Here is a 13943-nt window from a genome sequence, read left to right on the forward strand (position 1 = left end):
CTCAGCCCCCTCAGCCCTTTCCCCCCTCAGCCCCTTCCCGCCCTCAGCCCCTTCCCGGGCTCACCCTGACGCAGGTGAGGGCGCACTCGGCGTGCACGGACCAGAGCCCGGCCAGGGCCGTGAGCAGCTGCAGCGCCGCGATGGCGCCGAGCGCCAACAGCGCCGCCTCGGGCGGCCCCGCCGCCTCCCCGCTCGCCCACAGGCGCGGCCCCCACAGCCACAGCCAGGCCGGGTAGAGCCCGGCGGCGAAGGGCAGCACGGTACCGCGGAGCAGCCGCGGCCGCCGCCGGTAAAGCGTTACCGACGAGACCAGCTCGTCCTCGGGGGCCGCCGCGGCCGCCGCCATCTTCCGTCCGCCCTCAGCCGCGCACGCGTTCGCTTCCGCTTCCGGTCCCGGGGGCGGCAGCGTGCGCAGAACGAGGGGGCGGCGGAAGCGGGGCCGCGGCGCACGCGCAGAGCGCGGGAGTGGCGGAAGTGCGGCGGCGGCGGCGGAGGAGGAGGCGCCATGTGCGTGAGGGGCGGCGGGGCCGGGCCGGGCCGGGCCGGGCCGGGCCGGGTCGGGTCGTGTCCCCTCGTGTCGCGCTTTGTCCCCCCGGTGTCCCCCCGGTGCTGACGCTGTCCCCCGCTGTCTCCCCGGTGCTGACGCTGTCCCCCGGTGTCCCGCTGTGGCAGGGAGGCTCTGGCCGTCACGGCGCGGCTCTGCGGGCCGGAGCTGGAGCGCTACGGGCGCTGCGTGGCCGCGAGCCCCGGGAGCTGGCACCGGGATTGTCACCGGCTGCGGGACAGCGTCACCCGCTGCGCCTCCAACCAGTGAGTGACGGGAACTGGGGATACTGGGGGGACGCCGGGAGTGTCACCGGCTGCGGCTCGGCATCAGATCCAGCCGCTCCGCCGGGATCGGGGCTGATCCCTGGGATGGATCCCTTGGGATTGACCCCAATCCCGCTGTTTCCCCGGTGTTCCCCGGTGTTTCCCTGCTGTTTCCCGGTGTTCCCCGGTATTTGCCGATGTTCCCCGGTGTTTCCCGGTGTATTCCCGGTGTTCCCCGTTGTTTCCCCGGTGTTTCCCTGCTGTTTCCCGGTGTTCCCTGGTGTTTTCCCTATGTTTCCCTGTGTTCCCCGATGTTTTCCCGGTGTTTCCCGGTGTTCCCCGATGTTTCCCTGCTGTTTCCCGGTGTTCCCTGGTGTTTTCCCGGTGTTCCCCGGTATTTCCTGATGTTTCCCGGTGCTCCCCGGTGTTTCCCTGCTGTTCCCCAATATTTTCCCGGTGTTTTCCCCACTGTTCTCTGATGTTTTCCTGCTGTTCCCCGGTGTTTCCCTGGTGTTTCCCCGGTGTTCCCCGATGTTTTCCTGCTGTTTCCCGGTGTATTCCCGGTGTTTTCCCCGGTGTCCCCCCTGTTTCCCTGCTGTTCCCCGGTGTTTTCCCGATGTTCCCCCGCTGTTCCCCGATATTTCCCCGGTGTTTTCCCGACGCCTCCCCGTTTCCCAGCCCCCTGGTGCGGCGGATCCGCCGGGATTGCTCCGATTCCTTCGGGGCCTTCGAGCGCTGCGTGCGGGAGCAGCCCGGGAACGCGGCGGCGTGCGGGGCCCGCGCCAGCGCCTTCCTGCTCTGCGCCGAGGCCGTCACCTCTGCCAGCCCCGGGGACAGCCCCGGGGACAGCCCCGGGGACACCTCGGCTGCCACGCCCAGGGACACCCCCGGGGGCACCTCCGGAGGTGAGTCTGCAGCCGGAATTTTGGGATAAAAGCGGGAATTGAACCCCAAAAATCCGGCCCTGTCCCCTCCTGCTCTGTGCCCAGAGTGTCCCCTCCAGTGTCCCCCCGGTGCCACCCCCAATGTCCCCTCGGGTTCCACCCCTGGAGGTGAGTCTGGAACCCCTGGAGGTGAGTCTGCAGCCGGAATTTTGGGATAAAAGCGGGAATTGAACCCCAAAAATCCGGCCCTGTCCCCTCCTGCTCTGTGCCCAGAGTGTCACCCTGGTGCCACCCCCGAAGGCCCCTCGGGTGCCACCCCCGGGGGCACCTCCAGAGGTGAGTCTGGAGCTGGAATTTTGGGATAAAAGCAGGAATTGAACCCCAAAAACGGCCCTGTCCCCTCCTGCTCTGTGCCCAGAGTGTCCCCTCGGCTGCCACCCCCAGGGACACCCCCGGGGGCACCTCCGGAGGTGAGTCTGCAGCCGGAATTTTGGGATAAAAGTGGGAATTGAACCCCAAAAACGGCCCTGTCCCCTCCTGCTCTGTGCCCAGAGTGTCCCCTCCAGTGTCCCCCCGGTGCCACCCCCGATGGCCCCTCGGCTGCCACCCCCAGGGACACCCCCGGGGGCACCTCCGGAGGTGAGTCTGCAGCCGGAATTTTGGGATAAAAGTGGGAATTGAACCCCAGAAATGGCCTTGTCCCCTCCTGCTCTGTGCCCAGAGTGTCCCCTCGGCTGCCACCCCCAGGGACACCCCCGGGGGCACCTCTGGAGGTGAGTCTGGAGCCGGAATTTTGGGATAAAAGTGGGAACTGAACCCCAAAAATCCGGCCCTGTCCCCTCCTGCTCTGTGCCCAGAGTGTCCCCTTGGTGCCACCCCCGGGGGCACCTCCAGAGGTGAGTCTGCAGCCGGAATTTTGGGATAAAAGCGGGAACTGAACCCCAAAAATCCGGCCCTGTCCCCTCCTGCTCTGTGCCCAGAGTGTCCCCTCGGTGCCACCCCCGAAGGCCCCTCGGCTGCCACCCCCGGGGGCACCCCTGGAGTTGAGTCTGGAACCCCTGGAAGTGAGTTTGGGGCCGGAATTTTGGGATAAAAGCGAGAATTGAACCCCAAAAACGGCCCTGTCCCCCAAATGTGGCCCCGGGAAAAGGAAATCTGGGATAAAATTTGGGATCAAAGTCGGGATTCGAACCCTCTAAATTAAACCCAGGTCCGGATTTTCTCTGGAAATGGGGGGAAAAGGAATTTTAGGAGGGAAATCTGGGATAAAATCGGGATCAGGACACCCCGAATGCTCCCGTTTTTCCTCAGGAAAGGATGGGAAAAGGACTTTTGGGAAAGAAATCCGGGATAAAAATTGGGATTAGAACCCCCTGAATGTGGCCCTGTCCCTTCCCGCCTCGGCAAACGCCGGGAAAAGGAAATTTGGGATAAAATTTGGGATGAAAGTTGGGATTAGAACTCCCTAAAATCCCCCCAGGTCCCAATTTCATGGGGAAAAGATGGAAAAAGGAATTTCCCGAAGGAAATTTGGGATAAAAATGTGGCTTTGTTTTCCTTCCCTCCCCAGAGAATCCCTGGAATTAAAACCCCTCCGGGAACGCCGGGAAAGCCTCGGAACCTTCCGGAATCTCCTCCCCAGAAATCCTCGGATTTTCCCCCTGGAAAAGGAGCCCTGGGGTGGGGGCACGGCCCTGATCCCCATTTCCCTGGGGATTCCCAGGGTTTTATCCCGAAGAATTTGTCAAATAAAAAATTCCAGCGGGATCCACCCGGGAATCTTTGGGATGGGACCCAAAAATCGGCTTTTCCCTCTTTTTATTCCCAGTTTTTCCCTCCTTTTATTCCATCTTTTCCCTTTTTATTCCATCTTTTCCCTCTTTTTTATTCCATCTTTTCCCTCTTTTTAGTCCCAGTTTTTCCTTTTTTTCCCAGCTTTTCCCACCTTTTCCCTCTTCCCCCCCCCATTTTATCCACCTTTTCTTTTCCACCTTTTCCCTCATTTCATTCCCCTCTTTTCCCTTTTTTCCAGCTTTTTTCCCCACTTTTCCCACCTTTTCCCTCTTTTTTTCCCCACTTTTTCCCTCTTTTTTTCCCCAGCTTTTCCCATTTTTTCCTCTCTTTTTATTCCCAGTTTTTCCTTTTTTTTCCCAGCTTTTCCCTCTTTTTTTCCCAGCTTTTCCCATTTTTCCCCCTCTTCTTATTCCCATCTTTTCCCTCTTTTTTCCAGCTTTTTTCCCCCACTTCTCCCACCTTTTCCCTCATTTCATTCCCACCTTTTCCCTCTTTTTTTCCCGACCTTTTCCAGCTTTTCCTCGGCATTTTCCTCCCAGTTTCCTGGTTGGTTTTTTTTTGGGAATCTCCTGGGACCACGGGAATTCTTTGGGATCGGAGTCACAGTTTTCCATGGAAAAGGAAAAACCCTGGGAATTCCAGGAGCCTTCCCAACCCTCACGGGAGCCGTTGCACCTCGGGAATTCCATCCCAAAAAATCCCCAAAAGCCCCAGAACGGCCCCAGAATTCCCAGGAATCCCATTCCCAGCCCCGGGTGAATTCCCCGAATTCCTGAAACTTTTCCATGGTTTTTTTTTGGGTTTTTTCCAGGATTTATTTCCCACCGGACATGCAAAAAATAAAAATTAAAAAAAAGAAGGAAAGAATTCCCAAAGAACTGCCTGAAAAAAAAATCCCAAAAAAACCATCGGCTCAGGACAGTTCTGGGAATCCTGGGAATTCTGGCTCCGGAATTTTTGGGAATAAAACCCCAAATTCGCCACGATTCCAATGGGAATCCCCTCCAAATTCCCTCCAAATTCCCGTCCATCCCGAATCCGGAGGGTCCTGGCCTGGAATTCCCATTCCCAGCCCGGAATTCGGGATTTGGGATCCTCTGGAGCTCTTCTGGGGCCAGAATTCCTCAATCCAGGAAAATTCCATCCTGGGAATCTCCATTTTTTGGGGGTTTTTTTGGGAAAAATCTCCCTCCTTTCCCTCCCAAAAAATCCCGGAGCTGTCTCCGCTTGGGATTGGGAAGAGATTCCAAAAATCCCAGCTGGGACAGGAATTCCCGGGGAATTCCCGGGAGGGATTTTTGGGGATTCCTGGGATCTTCCAGCTCCAGAGTGGAATCAGAATTCCCGGGAGGGATTTTTGGGATTCCTGGGCTGGGAACGCCGGGATTTTGGGGATTTGGGGTTTTTGGGGATTTTGGGGAATTTGGGATTTAGGGATTTTGGGGATTTGGGATTTTGGGGAATTTTGGATTTGGGGATTTTGGGGATTTGGGAATTTGGGATTTGGGGATTTGGGGATTTTGGGATTTTGGGGATTTTAGGGATTTGGGATTTTGGGGATTTTGGGGATTTGGAATTTGGGATTTGGGGATTTTGGGGATTTGGGATTTGGGATTTTGGGGATTTGGGATTTGGGGAATTTGGGATTTGGGATTTTGGGAATTTGGGATTTTGGGATTTTGGGATTTGGGATTTGGGGATATTTGGGATTTGGGATTTTTGGATTTTGGGGATTTGGGGATATTTGGGATTTGAGATTTGGGGATTTTGGGGAATTCGGGATTTGGGTTTGGGGCTGGCGGGTCAGGAGCTGAAGTAGGAGCTGTGCATGGAGCAGAGGCGGTCGATGGCGTTCCCGGCGCGCTCCGCGGCGTTCCCGAGGCGCAGCGGCAGCAGCTGCTGGGAATTCTCGGCGGGAACCAGGAGCTCGCCCAGGGATCCCAGAGCGTCCCCGGGCAGCTCCTGGAAAACTCCCTCGGAGTCTGGGGAAAGGTGGGAAAAGGTGGGAAAGGGAGAGGGGGGAGCACAGGGACAGGGGCTCAGAATTCCCGATCCATCCCATCCCATTCCTGATCCATCCCATCCCATTCCTGATCCATCCCATCCCCATCCCATTCCCGATCCATCCCATCCCAATCCCAATCCATCCCATCCCAATCCCGATCCGTCCCATTCCCGATCCACCCCATCCCATTCCTATTCCTTATCCCATTCCCATCCCATTCCCGATCCATCCCATTCCCAGTCCATCCCATCCCCTTCCCAATCCTCATCCATTCCATCCCCATTCCCATCCCATTCCCGATCCATCCCATCCCCATTCTCATCCCATCCCATCCCGTCCCATCCCATTCCCCATTCCCATCCCCATTCCCCCATTCCCCCATTCCCCCATTCCCCCATTCCCCCATTCCCCCATTCCCCCATTCCCCCATTCCCATTCCCCATCCCCATTCCCCATTCCCCATTCCCATTCCCCATTCCCCATTCCCCATTCCCCACTCCCATTCCCCCATTCCCCATTCCCATTCCCCATTCCCATTCCCCCATTCCCCATTCCCATTCCCCCATTCCCCATTCCCATTCCCCACTCCCATTCCCCCATTCCCCATTCCCATTCCCCATCCCCATTCCCATTCCCCATTCCCCATTCCCCATTCCCATTCCCCACTCCCATTCCCCCATTCCCCACTCCCATTCCCCCATTCCCCATTCCCATTCCCATTCCCCCATTCCCATTCCCCATTCCCGGCATTCCCTGGGTACCGTAGGGGTGGAGCTGCTGGGGGGTCATTCCCGGCCGGAACATTCCCAGCTCCGTCCCGAATCCGTTCTGCTCCAGGGGCAGCAGCGGCTGCGGCGGAATCCGGGAATAGGGCACCAGGATCCCCTCGAGGCCCGGAGCGCCGCTGGCACCTGGGAACAGCGGGATGGCACCGGGATAGCGGGATTGGGATTGGGATTGGGATGTGGGGTATCGGCATTGGGATATGGGACAGGGATGTTGTGACTTCCCAATTTCCAGTCCCTCCCATCCCCAATCCATCCCCATCTCCAATTTCCCATCCCTGCTCCATCCCGAATCCATCCCCATTCCCATTCCCCATCCCTCCCATCCCCATTCCCGATTTCCCATCCCTGCTCCATCCCCACCATCCCCATTCCCGATTTCCCATCCCTGCTCCATCCCCACCATCCCCATTCCCATTCCCCATCCCTCCCATCCCCATTCCCGATTTCCCATCCCTGCTCCATCCCCACCATCCCCATTCCCGATTTCCCATCCCTGCTCCATCCCCACCATCCCCATTCCCGATTTCCCATCCCTGCTCCACCCCCATCCCCATTCCCGATTTCCCGTCCCTGCTCCATTCCCATTCCTGAATCCATCCCCGCCATCCCCATCCCCATTTCCCATCCCAGCTCCATTCCCATCCCCATTCCCATCCCCATTCCCGATTCCCCACCCCCTTCCCACCTCATTCCCAACCCTCGCCCTCCTCGTTGCTCTCCTGGCTCCATTCCCATCCCATTCCCATTCCCATTCCCATTCCCATTCCCACCCCATTCCCATTCCCGACCCTCTCCCTCCTCCTCATTGCTCTCCCAGCTCCATTCCCATTCCCATCCCATTCCTATTCCCATCCCCATTCCCACCCCATTCCCACCCCATTCCCATCCCCATCCCATTCCCATCCCCATCCCATTCCCACCCCATTCCCATCCCATTCCCATTCCCATTCCCGACCCTCTCCCTCCTCCTCGTTGCTCTCCCGGCCGCTCCTCCCGGCTCCTCTGGCGCTTCCCAGCCGGGAATTCCCGAGCTGCTCCTGCTGCTGCTGCTGCTGCTGCTGCTGCCTCCGGGCGATCTTCTTCATCTGGGAAAAGCCCGGAATTCCCAGGGATCCCGCGCTCCGAAAAAGCCTCTCTGAGGCTTTCCCTATCCCGCAATTCCGGCCGGAATTCCGGCTCCCACCTTGGCTCGTTGGTTCTGGAACCACACCTGCACCACCCGCACCGTCAGCCCCGTCTCGGCCGCCAGCGTCTCCCGCACCTGGAAAAATCCCTCGGAATTCCGGCCCCGAAGGGACGATTGGGGAACTGGGAATGGGGACGGAGCTGGAAAAATCCCTCGGAATTCCGGCCCCAAAGGGACGATTGGGGAACTGGGAATGGGGACGGAGCTGGAAAAATCCCTCGGAATTCCGGCCCCAAAGGGACGATTGGGGAACTGGGAATGGGGACGGAGCTGGAAAAATCCCTCGGAATTCCGGCCCCAAAGGGACGATTGGGGAACTGGGAATGGGGACGGAGCTGGAAAAATCCCTCGGAATTCCGGCCCCAAAGGGACGATTGGGGAACTGGGAATGGGGACGGAGCTGGAAAAATCCCTCGGAATTCCGGCCCCGAAGGGACGATTGGGGAACTGGGAATGGGGACGGAGCTGGAAAAATCCCTCGGAATTCCGGCCCCAAAGGGACGATTGGGGAACTGGGAATGGGGACGGAGCTGGAAAAATCCCTCGGAATTCCGGCCCCGAAGGGACGATTGGGGAACTGGGAATGGGGACGGAGCTGGAAAAATCCCTCGGAATTCCGGCCCCAAAGGGAAGGATCCTGGCCTGGGGGCGCTGGGGTTTGGGAGGGAGGGGTCGGGATCGGGATCGGACACTGGGAATGGGGATGGATCCGGGATGGAGGGATGGTACATTGGGAATGGGGATGGATTTTCATCCCACAATCCCATCCCAGAATTCCAATCCTGAGCCCAAACCCAGAACCCCATCCCGGAACCCCATCCCAGAACCCCATCCCGGAACCCCATCCCGATCCCATAACCCTGTTCCCATAACCCCATAACCCTGTTCCCACTCCTGCTCCCATAACCCCATAACCCCGCTCTCATTCCCTGTAACCCTGTTCCCGCTCCCATAACTCCATATCCCCATAACTCCATACCCCCATGACCCCGTAACCCCATAACCCCGTTCCTGCTCCCATACCCCCATAGCCCTGCTCCCGCTCCCATAACCCCGTTGCCTCTCCCATAACCCCGTAACCCCATACCCCCGTACCCCCATAACCCCACACCCCCGTACCCCCATAACCCCGTACCCCCATAACCCCGTACCCCCATAACCCCACACCCCCATACCCCCATTCCCACTCCCGTAACCCCATTCCTGACCCCATACCCCCACACCCCCATACCCCCGTAACCCCATTCCTGACCCCGTACCCCCATGACCCCATACCCCACACCCCCACACCTCCATAACCCTGTTCCCACTCCCGTAACCCCATTCCTGACCCCATACCCCCATACCCCACACCCCCGTACCCCATTCCTGACCCCATACCCCCACAACCCAGATCCCCATACCCCCGTAACCCCATTCCTGACCCCATACCCCCATACCCCCGTTCCCACTCCCGTAACCCCATTACTGACCCCATACCCCCATGACCCCACACCCCACACCCCATACCCCCGTAACCCCATTCCTGACCCCATACCCCACACCCCATACCCCATTCCTGACCCCACACCCCCACACCCCACACCCCATACCCCCGTAACCCCATTCCTGACCCCATACCCCACACCCCATACCCCATTCCTGACCCCATACCCCCACACCCCACACCCCCATACCCCCGTAACCCCATTCCTGACCCCATACCCCACACCCTGTAACCCCATTCCTGACCCCACACCCCCACACCCTGTAACCCCATTCCTGACCCCATACCCCCAGACCCCACACCCCCATACCCCATTCCTGACCCCATACCCCCACACCCCCATACCCCTGTAACCCCATTCCTGACCCCACACCCCCACACCCCATACCCCATTCCTGACCCCGTAGCCCAGCCCGGTCCCCGCTGCACCTTGCGGCAGACCCTACACCCCGTACCCCATTCCTGACCCCATACCCCATACCCCATTCCTGACCCCATACCCCCACACCCCATACCCCATTCCTGACCCCACACCCCCACACCCCATACCCCATTCCTGACCCCACACCCCCATGACCCCATACCCCATTCCTGACCCCGTACCCCGTACCCCATTCCTGACCCCATACCCCATTCCTGACCCCGTACCCCATTCCTGACCCCATACCCCATTCCTGACCCCGTACCCCATTCCTGACCCCGTAGCCCATTCCTGACCCCATACCCCATTCCTGACCCCACACCCCATTCCTGACCCCGTAGCCCATTCCTGACCCCGTAGCCCATTCCTGACCCCGTAGCCCAGCCCGGTCCCCGCTGCACCTTGCGGCAGACCCCACACCCCATACCCCATTCCTGACCCCATTCCTGACCCCGTAGCCCAGCCCGGTCCCCGCTGCACCTTGCGGCAGACCCCACACCCCATACCCCATTCCTGACCCCGTACCCCATACCCCATTCCTGACCCCATACCCCATACCCCATTCCTGACCCCGTACCCCATACCCCATTCCTGACCCCATTCCTGACCCCGTAGCCCATTCCTGACCCCGTAGCCCATTCCTGACCCCATTCCTGACCCCGTAGCCCATTCCTGACCCCGTAGCCCAGCCCGGTCCCCGCTGCACCTTGCGGCAGACCCCACACCCCATACCCCATTCCTGACCCCATACCCCGTACCCCATTCCTGACCCCGTACCCCATTCCTGACCCCGTAGCCCATTCCTGACCCCGTAGCCCATTCCTGACCCCGTACCCCATTCCTGACCCCACACCCCATTCCTGACCCCGTACCCCATTCCTGACCCCGTAGCCCATTCCTGACCCCGTAGCCCATTCCTGACCCCGTACCCCATTCCTGACCCCATACCCCATTCCTGACCCCATTCCTGACCCCGTAGCCCATTCCTGACCCCGTAGCCCAGCCCGGTCCCCGCTGCACCTTGCGGCAGACCCCACACCCCATACCCCATTCCTGACCCCACACCCCATACCCCATTCCTGACCCCGTACCCCATACCCCATTCCTGACCCCGTAGCCCAGCCCGGTCCCTGCTGCACCTTGCGGCAGACCCTACACCCCATACCCCATTCCTGACCCCACACCCCATACCCCATTCCTGACCCCGTACCCCATACCCCATTCCTGACCCCGTAGCCCAGCCCGGTCCCCGCTGCACCTTGCGGCAGACCCTACACCCCATACCCCATTCCTGACCCCATACCCCATTCCTGACCCCGTAGCCCATTCCTGACCCCGTACCCCATTCCTGACCCCAAACCCCATTCCTGACCCCATACCCCATTCCTGACCCCGTACCCCATACCCCATTCCTGACCCCGTAGCCCAGCCCGGTCCCCGCTGCACCTTGCGGCAGACCCTACACCCCGTACCCCATTCCTGACCCCATACCCCATACCCCATTCCTGACCCCATACCCCCACACCCCCATACCCCATTCCTGACCCCACACCCCATACCCCATTCCTGACCCCACACCCCCATGACCCCATACCCCATTCCTGACCCCATTCCTGACCCCGTAGCCCATTCCTGACCCCATTCCTGACCCCGTAGCCCAGCCCGGTCCCCGCTGCACCTTGCGGCAGACCCCACACCCCATACCCCATTCCTGACCCCATTCCTGACCCCATACCCCATTCCTGACCCCACACCCCATACCCCATTCCTGACCCCACACCCCCATGACCCCATACCCCATTCCTGACCCCATTCCTGACCCCGTAGCCCAGCCCGGTCCCCGCTGCACCTTGCGGCAGGGTTTGGAGGAGAGCTCGAAGGAGGCTTTGAAGGCGCGGCGCTGGAGGCTGCTCAGGATGGTCCGGGGCCGCTTGGAGCGCTTGGGATCCTTCCCGGCCTCGGCCTTCCCCAGGGCCCCGCAGCGGGAACGGGAACGGGAACGGGAACGGGAACGGGGCCGGGCGCCCTCCTCATCCTCGCTGCGCGCTGGTGGGAAAACGGGAACTGCGGGAGGGATCCTCCATCGGGAGGGGATCGGGATGGGAATGGGATGGGATTGGGATCGGAATGGGATCGGAACAGGAACGGGGCTGGGCGCCCTCCTCATCCTCGCTGCGTGCTGGTGGGAAAACGGGAACTGCGGGAGGGATCCTCCATCGGGATGGGATTGGGATCGGGATGGGATCGGAACGGGATTGGGATTGGGATGGGATCGGAACGGGAACGGGGCTGGGCGCCCTCCTCATCCTCACTGCGCACTGGTGGGAAAACGGGAACTGCGGGAGGGATCCTCCATCGGGAGGGGATCAGGATGGGAATGGGATGGGATTGGGAGGGGATTGGGATGGGATTGGGATGGGATTGGGAGGGGATTGGGAGGGGACTGGGAGGGGATCGGGATGGGACTGGGAGGGGATCGGGATGGGAATGGGAGGGGATCGGGATGGGATCGAGATGGGATTGGGATGGGATTGGGAGGGGACTGGGAGGGGATCGGGATGGGATTGGGAGGGGATTGGGAGGGGATTGGGATGGGACTGGGATGGGATCGGGATGGGATCGGGATGGGACTGGGAGGGGATCGGGATGGGATCGGGATGGGGATGGAGGTGGAGATGGGAATGGGATGGGGATGGGATTGGGATGGGACCGGGATGGGATTTGGGGCCCCAATTCCCACCGGGACCATCCCCGAACCCCCCAGACCTTTGGGATTTGGGGATCAGGATGGGATTCTGGCCCCCAATCCCCACCGGGACTATCCCCGAACCCCCCAGACCTTTGGGATTTGGGATTTGGGGATCAGGATGGGATTTTGGACCCCCCAATTCCCACCGGGACCATCCCCGAACCCCCCAGACCTTTGGGATTTGGGGCTCAGGATGGGATTCTGGCCCCCAATTCCCACCGGGACTATCCCCGAACCCCCCAGACCTTTGGGATTTGGGATTTGGGGATCAGGATGGGATTCTGGCCCCCAATTCCCACCGGGACCATCCCCGAACCCCCCAGACCTTTGGGATTTGGGATTTGGGGATCAGGATGGGATTTTGGACCCCCCAATCCCCACCGGGACCATCCCCGAACCCCCCAGAGATTTGGGATTTGGGGCTCAGGATGGGATTTTGGACCCCCCAATCCCCACCGGGACCATCCCCGAACCCCCCAGACCTTTGGGATTTGGGATTTGGGGCTCAGGATGGGATTCTGGCCCCCAATCCCCACCGGGGCCATCCCCGAACCCCCCAGACCTTTGGGATTTGGGATTTGGGGCTCAGGATGGGATTCTGGCCCCCAATCCCCACCGGGGCCATCCCCGAACCCCCCAGACCTTTGGGATTTGGGATTTGGGGCTCAGGATGGGATTCTGGCCCCCAATCCCCACCGGGACCATCCCTGAACCCCCCAGACCTTTGGGATTTGGGGATCAGGATGGGATTCTGGCCCCCAATCCCCACCAGGACCATCCCCGAACCCCCCAGACCTTTGGGATTTGGGATTTGGGGCTCAGGATGGGATTCTGGCCCCCAATTCCCACCGCGACCATCCCTGAACCCCCCAGACATTTGGGATTTGGGATTTGGGGCTCAGGATGGGATTCTGGCCCCCAATCCCCACCGGGACTATCCCTGAACCCCCCAGACATTTGGGATTTGGGGCTCAGGATGGGATTCTGGCCCCCAATTCCCACCGGGAATATCCCCGAACCCCTCAGACCTTTGGGATTTGGGGCTCAGGATGGGATTTTGGACCCCCCAATTCCCACCGGGAACATTCCGGAATTCCCAGGGATTTGGGGCTCAGGATGGGATTCTGGCCCCCAATCCCCACCGGGGCCATCCCCGAACCCCCCCAGACCTTTGGGATTTGCCCATTCCAGCTCCCGCCCCCTGCCCCCTTCCCGTTGCCCATTCCCGGCGTTCTTTACCGGCTTCCGAGGGCTCGGGGCTGCCGGGGCCGGGGCTCGCCCGCTCTCCCGGGAAGTGGCCGCGGCACAGGAGGCGCTCGCCCCGCAGCACGAATTGGTCGCCGCGCCGGAGGCGCCGCGCGCAGGCCCCGCACTGGAAGCAGCGCTCGTGGAAAATCCGCTCCAGGACCCTCTGGATCGGCTCCGAGCGCCCCACGGCCTCGAGGCAGCGGCTGCAGCGGCGCGGGAACAGCCTGCGGGGAACGCCGGGATTCGGGGGGGAAACCCCGGGATGCGGGGGGGAAAACCCCGGGATTCGGGGGGATGTGGGATTTGGGGGGGATCTGGGATTTGGGGGGGATCTGGGATTCGGGGGGGTCTGGGATTTGGGGGGGATCTGGGATTTGGGGGGGATCTGGGATTCGGGGGGGAATCTGGGATTTGGGGGGATCTGGGATTTGGGGGGGAAAACCCCGGGATTCGGGGGGATCTGGGATTCGGGGGGGTCTGGGATTTGGGGGGGAAAACCCCGGGATTCGGGGGGGAAACCCCGGGATTCGGGGGGGTCTGGGATTTGGGGGGGAAAACCCCGGGATTCGGGG

General features: G+C 60.8%; 3 protein-coding genes across 6 annotated transcripts in view; 1 reads left to right on the forward strand and 2 right to left on the reverse strand.

Moving 5' to 3' along the window:
• The window catches only part of ATP13A1 (ATPase 13A1), a 37482-nt gene extending 37098 nt beyond the window's left edge, over positions 1-384 (reverse strand). For 2 of the 3 annotated variants that reach the window (XM_068998002.1, XM_068998003.1), the window contains exon 1: positions 65-365. In XM_068998002.1, coding sequence (XP_068854103.1) covers positions 65-346 — 282 coding nt within the window. In that variant the 5' untranslated portion in view covers positions 347-365. Of the gene's footprint in view, positions 1-64 lie in introns of all 3 variants that reach the window. The other variant, XM_068998004.1, reaches the window with a different exon arrangement.
• A 64-nt stretch (positions 385-448) lies between these two features.
• LOC138100227 (coiled-coil-helix-coiled-coil-helix domain-containing protein 5-like) lies at positions 449-5061 on the forward strand. 2 transcript variants are annotated; one of them, XM_068998006.1, is made up of 4 exons: positions 449-507; positions 673-810; positions 1489-1715; positions 3265-3495. In XM_068998006.1, coding segments are annotated over exons 1-4 (384 nt in total). In that variant the 5' UTR covers positions 449-505; the 3' UTR covers positions 3282-3495. The 2 variants fall into 2 exon arrangements, with proteins under 2 accessions (XP_068854107.1, XP_068854106.1); XM_068998005.1 differs by lacking the exons at positions 449-507; positions 673-810; positions 1489-1715 and adding an exon at positions 2175-2333 and having other exon boundaries at positions 3265-5061.
• Positions 5062-5203: 142 nt separating this feature from the next.
• LOC138100133 (LIM homeobox transcription factor 1-alpha-like) overlaps positions 5204-13943 on the reverse strand; it is a 33040-nt gene continuing 24300 nt past the window's right edge. The window contains exons 4-9 of the mRNA XM_068997857.1: positions 13363-13595; positions 11224-11420; positions 7465-7542; positions 7237-7366; positions 6255-6404; positions 5204-5470 (exon numbers count right to left, since the gene is read on the reverse strand). Of these exons, the coding sequence (XP_068853958.1) occupies positions 5292-5470; positions 6255-6404; positions 7237-7366; positions 7465-7542; positions 11224-11420; positions 13363-13595 (967 nt within the window). The 3' untranslated portion in view covers positions 5204-5291. The remainder of the gene's footprint in view (positions 5471-6254; positions 6405-7236; positions 7367-7464; positions 7543-11223; positions 11421-13362; positions 13596-13943) is intronic.

Source organism: Aphelocoma coerulescens, chromosome 30 (genome assembly GCF_041296385.1).
Source record: "Aphelocoma coerulescens isolate FSJ_1873_10779 chromosome 30, UR_Acoe_1.0, whole genome shotgun sequence".
Classification (NCBI taxonomy): Eukaryota; Metazoa; Chordata; class Aves; order Passeriformes; family Corvidae; genus Aphelocoma; species Aphelocoma coerulescens.